Raw genomic sequence first — 13,186 nt, forward strand, 5'->3', positions numbered from 1 at the left:
AATCTGGACCCAGTCTCCCACCCCGCTCACCCAGCCACGCCCTGCAGAAGCAGGGCCAGTTTCTGCGGGTCCATCTCCCCAGGCTTATCCCATCAGAAGTAGCATTTTGCTTCTCTGCGGCTTATTTAATCTTAAAATGTGTTCAAGTTGACTACCTTGCTGAGAGCGAGCGAGCGAGCGAGCACATTTCACAATGCTAGCAATTAAAATGGGTTTGGAGTTCGGTTTTGGTAACCAATTGATTTCTTAAAAGGAAAAAAAACAAAACTAGTTGCTGTTCCGTTCCTATCTCCCAAGGCAAGAGGACCAAAATTACAACTTGAAGAAAAAGCTCCGTAATCTTTGTCGATCAATCCTCTTAAATTGATTCTGTCCATGGCCCCCTAACACTCGTAATTCATTCAGTAACTGTCTTCTGAAGAACGCCAGCGCGCAGGCATAGAGAGTGGTGTTCTGATTTGGATGGGAGGTCGGGGAAGGCCTCTGAGAAGAGACTGCACGGGCGGCCAGCTAGCTGTGCAGGCCTCTGGGAACAGGGCTTCCCAGGCAAGGGAACGGAAGACCCTGGGGGACTGCCTGCAGCGAGCAAGGGAGGAAGCAGACACGAGACAGCGCCGACGTTCGCGGCTTGAACACAAAAGCCACGGGGCAGCTCTGGGTTTTGTTCTGAGCGTGACAGCACGGAGAGCAGGCTGTGCACGTGTGCGCGCGCGCAGACAGGAAGGCAGGAGGCCGTGGCAGCGCCGGCGAGGGCCGGGCTGGAGGGGCAGATGTGGGCAGGGGTTCTCAGGCCCAAAGCACACCGTGAAGGCAGAGCACGTGTGAGAACAGAAACGTCTGGGTCTTGAGCAACTGGGGGAACCGTGGTGTCGGCCCCTTAAGACGGGGAACAGGGAAGGATAAAAGTCTTAAGCGCAAGAGCTCCTCTTTTTCTTAAAATAATTTGCCATGCATGGTAAGCCAAGTGTTAAACTAACTTGTCGGGAGCTCAAGGGAGAGACCAGGGCTGGAGATAATCTGGGTGAAACTGACCTAAGAGTGGGATTCTTAAAGCCAAGGGCCTGGACGAGCTCACCTAGGCAGGATACACTTTTAGGGTACTCCCAAAGCTCAGAATCAGGGGAAAAGGGTACAGCAAATCCTAACAGGACCCAAAGAATCCCAACTCTAAGCCAAGTCTTTCACTAGAACAGTGCAATTAAGAAATTATATGAAACAAGACTGGAACACAACTATTTAAAAATTTTGTAGTAACCTGGTATTTTACGTTTTCTTCTCCAAACGCATAAAATTATGCACTCTTTCAAAACAGACTGTTCTGAAATAACTGCACAATGTAGTCAAAACATATTTATTACTTTTCAGTGTCATTTTGTACACTCCAGTACAAATACAAGAATATAGCCATATTTACAGGTATTGAAAAGAAATCCGTATATTCAAACCCCACATCTAAATACAGTAGCTTTAAGTCCTGAACTACAATAGTTCTGGTTTGCAGTGAATTACTTCACGCCCTGCCCCCTCCCCTTTGAAATAATCCCTTGAAGTTAAGGTTGTGTTTAAAGACAACAATAGATTGTTTCTGAAATGGATTCACAATTAATTCTTTGAAAAATTTTAAGCACCTCCTTTCCAAGATTTTACAACTGTGAAGCAGATACATAAAATCTGGAAGATAAAATCACTCATTTGGGCTATTAAAAGCAGCATAATGTCTTTAAAAAGGGCTGACAGAGTTTTCAGTGTGCTTAAAATCTGGAGATATAGCCCAAGTTCTAAAATTAAAAGTTAGTCAAACTAGTTAAACAGAAAACAAAGGGGAAAAAGACAGGGAGGCTGGCTCCTCGGGGATAAGACTCTAACAGATCCACCTTCACAAAATACATTTTATTACAACATCAGTTTTTAAGGTTTGAATGTAACACCACTCATGTCCCTTTTAAAACAGAAAAATAAAAACCCTGAGGTTTCCCAGGGGCTATTTGCATTTCTAGTCTCAAACTATCTGAGCCAAGGTGTCCACCAAAATGAGAATACATGCTCAAAGCCATGGCAACAGGACAACTAGATAAAGAATATTCTGGGATACTATGCCTATTTTAATAAATATTCCCTGGTTACCTCAAGGTTAGTAAGCTGGACACCATGTGTGTATTAAAGTGCAGTATTTAAAGTAATTCACTACAGAATAAGTGAATCAAATATTATAAAAATACTTCCACAAAATTTTCAATTCTGTTTAAAAATTCACCGGGAAAATTTCAAATTAGGCATCACATATGTGTATGTGAGCAGTTCCTTTAGGGATATAAACATTTTTAAAAGTCAAAACAATAAGGTGACATAGATCAATAAACAATTAGCAAATCAAGTTCAAAGTTAGCTTAAATCACAAGTTGCCATCTGACTGGGAAACATCTGCCTACTACATTATCTCTCCAGAAAAGATACAGGACTACATCAGTTAAGGGTTCTAACTTAACATAATTCTCCGGAGTTTCATTTACATGCACTAATCAAGTCCAGCAAATATCAACAATCTCACAGGTATTAACATTTCATGGCGATATAATTTATAACAGTTATTTTTTCTTACATTTTAAAAGTATCCTCAAGTTACAATTAAAAAAAAATCAGTTTCCAGTATGACTTTTAATTCTTAATTACACTGGAACATTTTTGTATTTTAGAAAGTATCATCCATACTATTGCTTACAGTTTACCTTTTTTTAAATTTATTGAAAAATCTGAGCATTATCTTCTATGCTTTAAATATGCTTAAAGCACAAGAGCAATTTGGAATTTTAGCATCCCAGAATGTAGAAACAATGTCTAACATCACAAAATAAGCCCTTGGTGCTGGCAGTTCTGAAAGCACATGAATACATCTGCCTCAAGAGGAAAAAAAGTCTCTAAATTGGGTAAGTTAAGATTTTGAAATTAGGAGGTTTTTCAGCATAAAGAAACCCTTGTGATCTGATTTAATACTGGCAGTGTCATGCTAAGGCCATGTGACCAATATTTTAGCAAAGAAAAAAAAAAAAAGCCAAGGTAATTTTATAGTAGCAATAGTTTCTTTTTTTATTTTAATATACTTTCGGAAACAATATACAAAGCTGAGCTTTCCCACCATTTCCAGGTAACAGCAGGAAGCTCCAATTACACAAATTTAGCGTTTTGTGATGGCTAAGATCAGCAGTCAGCACCAGACTTGAACAGTCAGCTACAACACAATCATCCTTGAGAATGAAATGTCATTAATAGCAAAACAGGTAAACCAGGGTTTAACAAATGACAACCACTTGGGAAGTGACTTAATCATTCTTGTTGAATTTCATATTTCATTAAATATTCTTATACACAATTTCCTGTTAATCGCTTTAAACAAAACCTCCCTTAAGGAATTATTTCAATTAAGTATAAATGTTCAACAAGAATAGTTCTGACAAAGAATCCCCAGGTAGTTCAAATTCTAATATGCATTGACCGAAGGTAAAGAAAAATAACAATTTTTGTTTGTTTTAACATGTTTATTATAACAGATACAATTCACATCTGACTAGCTGTTTCCTCTTCCCCCCCAACCATGTTCATTGGGCCATTTCCTTGTATTTGAGCCATCAATGTACTTTCAGCACACATGCCCAGCAGTACTTTTAAGTCCATTCTTACAGGGTGCAAATGGATTTCAATAATTTACACAAACAAGTGGGTTATGCTCAATCACTGCAGTTTTAAGCTACTGTACACAGGAATGAAAAGGTTATAGAAAAGTGCCATAGCAACAGTGCCTTAAGAAAGGAGGAAAAGAGGAGCCTTAAAAAATGGATAAAATCAGATCAAGGATTTCAGAGGGAAATGGAACACACGGGAAATGAAAAACATTTCTCTGCAAAACAAATGGAGAAGCACTGCTCGTGATCAGGTGCAAGTGTGGAAACAGTTGTTTCATGGTATTTTGTACACTGCCCATATGGTTCAAAATTGTATCCTTAGACACAGATCGCCTGGCGCTTGCACTGAATTTTTTGAAAATGCAAGATTTCTGAATGATAAATTAACCCCCCAAATTTTTCTTTAAAAAAGCTAATTTTGCAGACAGGTTTACATGTAAAAGGCTAGGTATTTAGCCACCTCAGCATTGATTAGTTTTGGATGTCTAAGCTCTGTTACACATGGCTTCCCATGGCTTCACTCTACAAAACATATTTACAACGTGAAGAATACATCTACAAGAAATCTACATTTCAAGGGTTTTACAAATCAATCTTGTATCTTTCCCCTGAATTGAATCTCACAGACCCCCACCCCTTGTCATTTCCTTTGCCCAGCTTAACGGTCCAAAGTCTACTTAAATGCAGCTCAAAAATGTTAAGACTGGGCAACAGATTTACAGTTCTGTTCTCAACACCATGTGCAATTATTCACATCTTCACACCATGAAGGAATTCTGATTTTTTAGCTTTTCGAGTTCCTTAATTTGTTGTCTCAAAAATAGTATCCTGAAAAATAAAAGAGGGCATTAGAACCCATGTGGTCATTATAAATGTTACAGAAAAACCAAACTTTTAACTATAAAAATAACTTTACAAAGAAAATGAGTAACTACTAGTTAAAACGAAGTAATTTAAAACTTATTAGTGTAGTTAGGACAAAATCACCATTTGAAAATATTACATATATTAAAGTATCAGGATGACAAAAGTTAGAAGGTTTCCTAGTTTTCTAAAACCCGTTCTCAATAATTAGTTTGAATATAATGACTGACTTAAAAGGTAACTGTTCACTGTATCATCACCAGACACAAGAGGCAGCAGATAACATGAGATAAACTTACACTGCATGTTTTCTGGACCACAATATAGTAAGCCTAGAATTAACGAGCGGCAAGAGGCTAATCGTTTCTGAAGAACAATTCTCAACATAAATGTAGGTTCATAAAAATGGAGCAAAGTCCAATTGACATGTATATCTAAAACAAAAACTAAAACACAAATTCCACAGCTAACTCCATTTCCATGAACTCTGTTAACACTGTTCCTCTTCTGACCCCTTTCTTCTGCGAACGACGACGATTACTGCTTTGATACAGCACAGTATCTGTGTACAGTCAAACATGATGCGTGGCACATGACTGATGCGATACGTGACTGTTCAGCAAGCTGCTGTAACGAGTGTCGCCTGCCTAGCAAGCCAAACTAAAGTTAAGTTGTATGTACGTCAGAACTACTTTCAGAGCAATCCTAGAGTAGAAAATTCCCAACTGATATTCAACAAGTACCTCCAGACATTTTAGTAGTTGAAAGGTTAGATAAAAACTCACTTTTCCAAGTTTACTATAAATCCCAACTTGGCATTTATTAAATTTTTGTGATTTCATGACAAGATTAACTCTACTTATTGACCCAGTCACTCAATATAGACAGGAAGTGAAGCCATTGAAAGTTAAGTCCTCGATTTTGTAATAGGCATTGAAAAAAATATCTATACTATTTAACACGATATAGAAATCTTACTTGAGTAATATACTAGATTAAGAAATATGAGACAGAGGGGCTTCCCTGGTGGCGCAGTGGTTGAGAGTCTGCCTGCCAATGCAGGGGACACGGGTTCGAGCCCTGGTCTGGGAAGATCCCACATGCCGCGGAGCAACTGGGCCCGTGAGCCACGACTACTGAGCCTGCGCGTCTGGAGCCTGTGCTCCGCAACAAGAGCGGCCGCGATAATGAGAGGCCCGCGCACCGCGATGAAGAGTGGCCCCCACTTGCTGCAACTAGAGAAAGCCCTCGCACAGAAACGAAGACCCAACACAGCCATAAATAAAGAAATTAATTAAAAAAAAAAAAGAAATATGAGACAGAGTTTAAGTGAAAACAATTAAAGACAGCAGATATATATCATTAAACTTCCTGGACAACTAAGTTCTTAATGCAATTGCCAAGGGGTCTATCGATGCTGCGAGGACACCGCAAACAGCGACGTGAATTTCAGCTGAAATACGTGCCGTCAGCAGGAGAGCGCTGCTCCCAACCGGACAGGGGGCTGCCGGCAACACCCCGCTTTTTAGGTAAAACGTCACTGGCACCGTGTACTGGCATGACGCAAGAAAAAAAGTCTAACAATGAAGCATTTACCACGGGTGAAGAGAAATAAAATCTAGATGCTGCTACCATTCGCCGGGAGTATTATCAAATTATGAAAACACAGTTTACAGTATCATGAAATGATACTGATGTATCAGAGAACTTTAAATTTCAGAAATGAAATTCGACTTAACGTTCTTTAGTCCAATTTAAGATCTAATTATTTTAAGATATATAATTTTTAGCATTACCTAAAAAAAAACAGAAAAGAATTCATTTCAGTGAAAAGCTTACCTCTGCTCTCGCAAAGTTGCTTGAATTTCACATACTCGGACTAAAGATCTTAAATTTTTTAATTCAGTACAAATTTCTGACATGTGAACGCTTCCCATGTTATGGGCTTCCTCTCGCAATCTCGACGCCTGTAATTAAAGAAATGAAAATCTCATGAAATATAAATCATATTCACATACAAAAAATAAAACATTAAATTTGAGTGTAACTTTATACCAAGGTTACAGAGTAAATCTTTTCCTTTAAATTCACAAAAATGCTCATGAATCTAAGGGGGAAAATGATTTTCTTTTAAAAAACTGTCTCTAATGGTGGAAGGTGTTCACTTTAAGATTTCCCCTTCAGGTTTCCTTGGGGGGATAGTATTTCTCATCTCACAGTAGTTTCGTGCTGGGATAGAAGGACTCATGATTTCTGGTTAAATAAAGATGCTGGATCAGCCAAAGCAAAGTTCAGGTATTAACACTGATAAAAGGGCCTATTGTATCCCTGTATCAAGAGATACACAATGTATTTCCGTGAACTTACAGAACATTTCAGATAGTTAGTCATCTGATAAAAGGGAAAAGCCAATGGCAGTAACTGCAATGTCCTAAGGTCCCTCATCCCAAAGCAGAAGTGTTTCCTAACTCCAGTAGCTAGTCTGGAGGGAGAGTCATATGATTAATAGTACAGCTGAACCTTGAACAACAGATTTGAACTGTGCAGGCCCACTTACATGTGGATTTTTTTCAATAAACACCACTGTACTACATGATCCACGCACGCTTGTGTGAACCTGAGGATGACAGACTCCGGATATGGAGGGCTGACTGTAAACCGTACTCGGATTTTCGACGACGTGGAGGGTCGGCCTCCCAACCCCTGAGTTGTTCAAGGGTCAACTGCACTAACAGGTTCTAAAGCTATCAGAGTGGCCGGCTGAGTAGAAAAAGCACAATGGCTTTGAGTCATAACACTGCAGAAACTGGGTGACCCTAATGTAAATCTATTTGGTCTTAAAGGCCTCATTAGTAAAATGGAAAACTCATTATCTGCACTGGTTAGTAGTTTTATAAAGTGGAGAAAACAAACATAAAGCACTTAGCACAGAGCTAAATGCTGAGCACTTGATAATGGGGGCTATACTGATAATTAAAATATTTTATGTGAAACCACAAAAAGTTACCTCACAAATATCCACATCAAATATTTTATAAAGTGACCACAGACAATCTAATTAGAAATTAGTTGTTTTAAATACAGCTTGAATCCTCTGGTCCAGATTAGATTTTCTCAAAGTAGAATTAAGTTGCCAGTCATCCAAAGGTTAAACATCTGCTGTGATCATGTAACATACCTGCTTCTCTGCATGATCTGCAGGCCATCCTTGAACATGTTTGATGAGATTTTCATTGAAGTGTGCTGCTAGCGTAGGTGTTAATGAACACGTAGGACGGGCAGATGAATTCTGTGGTACAACTGTTGCATTTGAGGCATTACTACTAGAAGTATGATTTGGACCAGGTGACGGACTTCTCTGGCTACTAGAAGAGAAAACACAATTGAATGTGTAGTATGTTTAAAAGTGGTCTCTGGGTATACTAGACACTGTCTGTCAATACCTTTCATTAATTTAAAGGTACACAAATTCCTAACAAAAATTTATTATTTTAACATCAAATAAACAGAACTTAAAGTCCGAAGTATAGTTATATATCGTGTATTCCTAATACACTTTTGGGGGGTTACAAGAGCCCCTTTAACACTAACGTCAGAGTTGAATTTAAAGTATCAGTACTCTCCCAAATTTGACAGCAGAACCTGTTGACTCTGTATACTACAAACACTAACAAGAATGTAACTAAGCAATGGTCACATTTGAACAGTTGTCGATATAAGGCACATTATTCTACCTTAAGTACATGAAGATATGGAGGGGGAAAAAGTACACTGTCTTTGACTGTTTAATATCAGAATAAAGTGCTGAATCAGAGGGTGAAATAATGTGAAGCAAAATAGACTTTTAATTGCAAAACAATGAATGAGTTTAGTGGCAAAATAAGACCAAAAAAAGCAACACTCCGAGGTTGCTTATCTTCTTCTAAAACTGTATGGCTAGGGCTAGGATTTGGGGATATAAATAATCACCCAAGTTGATTTCCTACCTGCTTCACATCAGTTATTTCCAAAAACTAAGTCTCCCAAAGGATGAAGCGTTTTCACCACTGAGGATATTTATAATTATACTGCAGCCTCTAATGCCAATTTAAAAGGAGACTTTCCCCCAAACGTTCTGAGCAACGGCAACGCTGCTAGCAGACAGCTTCCCAAAGCGATCCCTGTAAAGGGAACGACGCTCATGTGCATGTATATGCTCCGAAACGCTTGTTCAGACAACAACAATAAAAACAACCGCTGAATTATGCTGCCACCTCACAACAAGAAATAAAAATAGGAAAGTCAATCAAATGAAAATCATTTAAAGTTAATTAACCAAGAAAACCGACAACACAGTACAGCTCTACACAATACAGCTCTATGTCTGACAAGCAATCCGTATAGGGTCAGAGTTGAGGCTATTATTAGGAAAGACACACACGCACGTGCGGACACACACACACACACACACACCAGTTGTAAAATACTGGCCCAAGTTTTAGATGTGAGATATCTGGCTTTATCAATACATTCAAATCTAAAACTGCTATTAGGAAGTTAAAAATGGTATCATTTCCAACTAATGAAGGAGTATAAAATCATGTGCCCTCTACAAGTATCACATATTATTACTCCCATCATACTTCACCAAGTAAAATTCTAAAGAAAGAGCCACTTTCTTCAAATTAACCCAGGATTCATTACTAGGGACAATCTACTTATTGTAATAAGATTTGCCTTTGTAAATTTTATAATACAAAAAACTATGGTTAAGCTATTCATGGATTCTTCCAAGATCAAGTTCTACTACATATATATATATATATATATACACACATATATATATATAAAATAATATCCAAACAATACGGCAATATGCCACATTAAGGAAAAAACCACGTGGCCTCAACACACAACATCAACTTACTTTGAGCGCTGAAGACTTCGAGGAGAGACAGGTTCATGACCTTGCTGCTTGTCAGCAGTTACAGGCTGCTGCGTGGCTGACTGTGACACTGGTCCTTGCTTAACTACCGGAGTACTAACCTGAAACGTCAAAATCTGGTGAGACAAGGCTTCTGCCACAGAGACAAAAAGCATGAAAACTAGATAAGAACGAAAGTTCTACCAATGAAATTATTTGTGTTATTATTCTATTATCTTCCCAATTATTTCTCTTCAGTGATTTTTAAGGTAACAAGAGTAGTCCTAACTATCCTTACCTAGTAAGATTAGTATTAGTGATACAGACACATGTAATCGTGTAAACTATTATCATTTAGGGCCGAAATCCACATACTTCTCTAAGTCTAGTTAGTAATCTTAAACACTTTATAATCTAGAGATTTAAAGAAGTAGAATCAAATGAGTTTCCAAAGGTCATGTAGTTAGAAGAAAGTCAAGTTTTGAGACTTAGATCTAATATCATAAAACAGCCCTGGGCCAAAAAATTACTTAGCAAACCAGCATAAGAAACTAGTTCTCCTGATTTTGAGCCCAGTTTTCTTTCCAGTACACTATATAATACCTCTTCTGATTTACTGTTATTTATTTACTGTATCAATAAAAATAAATACGTTACCACATCATACAAATACAGCTGCTCAAATTTCAACCACATATGAAGAGAATGTATATGCCAGTCTATCAGAGAATGAGCTACGGCCCATACATAATTCAACTGGAGTGGGCTTCAAAGAGATGTCACCCTATACAGGCAGACCAAGAGGTCCATGACTGCAGTGGGGACACATATAGTAGGGTGGCCAAAAAGTTCATTTGGGTTTTTCTGGAAGATGTTATGAAAAACCCAAACGAACTCTCTGGCCAACCCAGGATCATTCACATTCAGACACGACAGAGAAAAAACAAGCAGTCAAAGGTGGAAGCCCGAAATTAAGGCACAAAGGCAGACAGAGGCACCTGTGACTAAGTCTCACCGCTTGGCAGCAGAGGCTGTTATGCGGTGGGGGGGTGGGGGGGATAATTAATATCGCCCCCCCAGCGACTCTGGTTAGCACTGCTCCTTCTGAATACAGAAGAGCACGCTCTTTTATAAAGAATATTTTGTGAGATCAAATGTCCACTTACTTTTAAAAACAACTCCTAAGTTTTTAATGCAAAAAACTGAGAGCCACCTGCATAAAGGATCTGAAGTGGCAACGTTAGGACCGACGGTACACCCAATGCTGCCACCCACGCCGCGTGCTCTCAGGACGCCACCGCAGGACGAGCTGTAAGCTCTAAGAATAAGGTCTCTGGTGCTAGAACTCACCTTGTAATTCTTCTCCCATCAAATACAGGCAAACAATAAAGAACTGCACAAAAAACTAACAATTGTGACTCAAAATTTAAAAACTTAATCTAGACTGACCCCAAAACACACACAGACCAACGGCTGAAGTAGGGAAGATAAGCCAACAGAAGACCGAAGATCCGGCCCACCATCCATTTCAAGCTGTTTCAATACATTTTTATTTTTAAGCTTCTGCTTATGATTTTATTTGAATAAAGAGTTCTTTGGCATGAAAGTCTGAAACAGCCCACTGTTTTACAACTAAAAAGAATTTCCTCCTATAGTTACCATTAAGAGTTAAAAAAAAATTAAACCTGTACATTCCAACGTCCAAATAGCTCAAGTTTTCCTGGTGGTGTGCTACAGAGCAAAGAACAAACGTGACTGGGAACTGCTTGTGAGTCAGTGCGTGAGACCCCCAGGATGTAACACCGAGCTGGCAGTAGCAGGGTAAGGCCCTGTTCACAGCCCAGCAAGAACAGAAAGCAGCAGCTTTCCGACTGTGCTCTGAGGAGCCAGCCATGGGCGCTCTTGCTTGGACAACCAGGCAATGTAGCTTAGTGTTGATAACGTGGGTTCTGTGCTCAGGAAGACCTAGGTCTCAAAACCTGACTTGACCACAAAAATCAGACTTAACGGAAGATTTCATTTTCTATTAAATGAAGCAAATAGTAGCTGATGTGAAAATTAATACATATAAAGCTCTTAGCACAGAAACTGACTCATTTCTATAATTTGTAGAGAGGTGGATGGACCTAGAGTCTGTCATACAGAGTGAAGTCAGTCAGAAAGAGAAAAACAAATACCGTATGCTAACGCATATATACGTAATCTAAAAAAAAAAAAGGTTCTGATGAACCTAGGGGCAGGACAGGAATAAAGATGCAGACGTAGAGAACGGACTTGAGGACACGGGGAGGGGGAAGGGTAAGCTGGGACGAAGTGAGAGAGTGGCCTGGACATATATACACTACCAAATGTAAAATAGATAGCTAGTGGGAAGCAGCCGCATAGCACAGGGAGATCAGCTCGGTGCTTTGTGACCACCTAGAGGGGTGGAATAGGGAGGGTGGGAGGGAGACGCAAGAGGGAGGAGATATGGGGATATATGTATACGTATAGCTGATTCACTCTGTTATACAGCACACCACTGTAAAGCAATTATACTCCAATAAAGATGTTAAAAAAAAAAAAGTATGGAGAAAATCACTGGAAAACATGTTCTCTGATATCTCAGTCTAAAAATTCTATAAATATTAAGACTCAATTAGTATACCTTCTTTATCCACAAGGCCAATTAAGAGAAGAGAACCAGGGGCTTCCCTGGTGGCGCAGTGGTTGAGAGTCTGCCTGCCAATGCAGGGGACACGGGTTCGAGCCCTGGTCTGGGAAGATCCCACATGCCGCGGAGCAACTGGGCCCGTGAGCCACGGCTACTGAGCCTGCGTGTCTGGAGCCTGTGCTCCGCAGCAAGAGAGGCCGTGACAGTGAGAGGTCCGCGCACCGCGATGAAAAGTGGTCCCCACTTGCTGCAACTAGAGAAAGCCCTCGCACAGAAACGAAGACCCAACACAGCCATAAATAAATAAATAAATAAATAAATTTATAAAAAAAAAAAAAAAGAAGAGAACCAGTGTATAAAAGTGGCACAGATGCAATTCCCTCCTCCAAGCCCTCAATCAACTGAGAGTCTAACCTGAACCTATTCTCACTCACCTGTCATTCATCCCACCACTACCTCATTCCCCAAAGAGGGCTTCTTCTCCAATACATATTCTAAAACATTATGAAACCTGCTTTAACCAGAAGTGGTTTCTTCCCCGGTTTCCCGCAAAGGCGACATACCTTTGGCTGTGATGCAACAGGAGGAGTACTAGCCAGAGGCTTGACAGGGACTGCGTTCGTCTGAGGTGTGCTTATTCTCGGAGACACGTACGATCTCGGGGATGATGCGTCAGAAGTCAAAGACATCGGAGACTGATTAGACGGCTGGGCTGTGGAGAGTAAAATAAACCAAAACCCGCTGTAGTTTATGTGCAGGAGATCTTTACATCTCTCCACATGCCCCACACCCCCAAAGAGAACAGCTATCTGAAAAAGTCAGCATCTAAGCACTTGCTGGGGTCACAATGACCAACTGAGCTGCTGAGCGAGACCAGCACGCCCAGTGCGGCCCCCACGAGGTCTGCGAACATGCTCCCCTGGAAGGCCTCATCTCACCCTCGCTGCTTCTTTCCCACCCTACAAGGAGGCCTGACCGTCCCCCTCAGGTCCCCGCCTCATGAGACCACCCAAGGGCTGGCAGCCCTCACTGCACGCTGCGTCAGTAGGCCAGGCGTTCCTGCTCACTTCAGCAGCTTTCTGCACTGGG

General features: G+C 40.1%; 1 protein-coding gene across 12 annotated transcripts in view; it reads right to left on the reverse strand.

Annotated features, from left to right (window-relative positions):
* Positions 1-3,058: 3,058 nt before the first annotated feature.
* The window catches only part of WAC (WW domain containing adaptor with coiled-coil), an 81,786-nt gene continuing 71,658 nt past the window's right edge, over positions 3,059-13,186 (reverse strand). For 8 of the 12 annotated variants that reach the window (XM_082448951.1, XM_082448948.1, XM_082448940.1 and 5 more), the window contains 5 exons: positions 12,613-12,809; positions 9,448-9,566; positions 7,720-7,906; positions 6,381-6,508; positions 3,059-4,505 (listed from right to left, as the gene is read on the reverse strand). In XM_082448951.1, coding sequence (XP_082305077.1) covers positions 4,436-4,505; positions 6,381-6,508; positions 7,720-7,906; positions 9,448-9,566; positions 12,613-12,809 — 701 coding nt within the window. In that variant the 3' untranslated portion in view covers positions 3,059-4,435. The remainder of the gene's footprint in view (positions 4,506-6,380; positions 6,509-7,719; positions 7,907-9,447; positions 9,567-12,612; positions 12,810-13,186) is intronic. The other 4 variants (XM_082448946.1, XM_082448947.1, XM_082448943.1 and 1 more) reach the window with 2 other exon arrangements.

Source organism: Balaenoptera physalus (assembly GCF_965194825.1).
Source record: "Balaenoptera physalus genome assembly, chromosome: 2".
Classification (NCBI taxonomy): domain Eukaryota; kingdom Metazoa; phylum Chordata; class Mammalia; order Artiodactyla; family Balaenopteridae; genus Balaenoptera; species Balaenoptera physalus.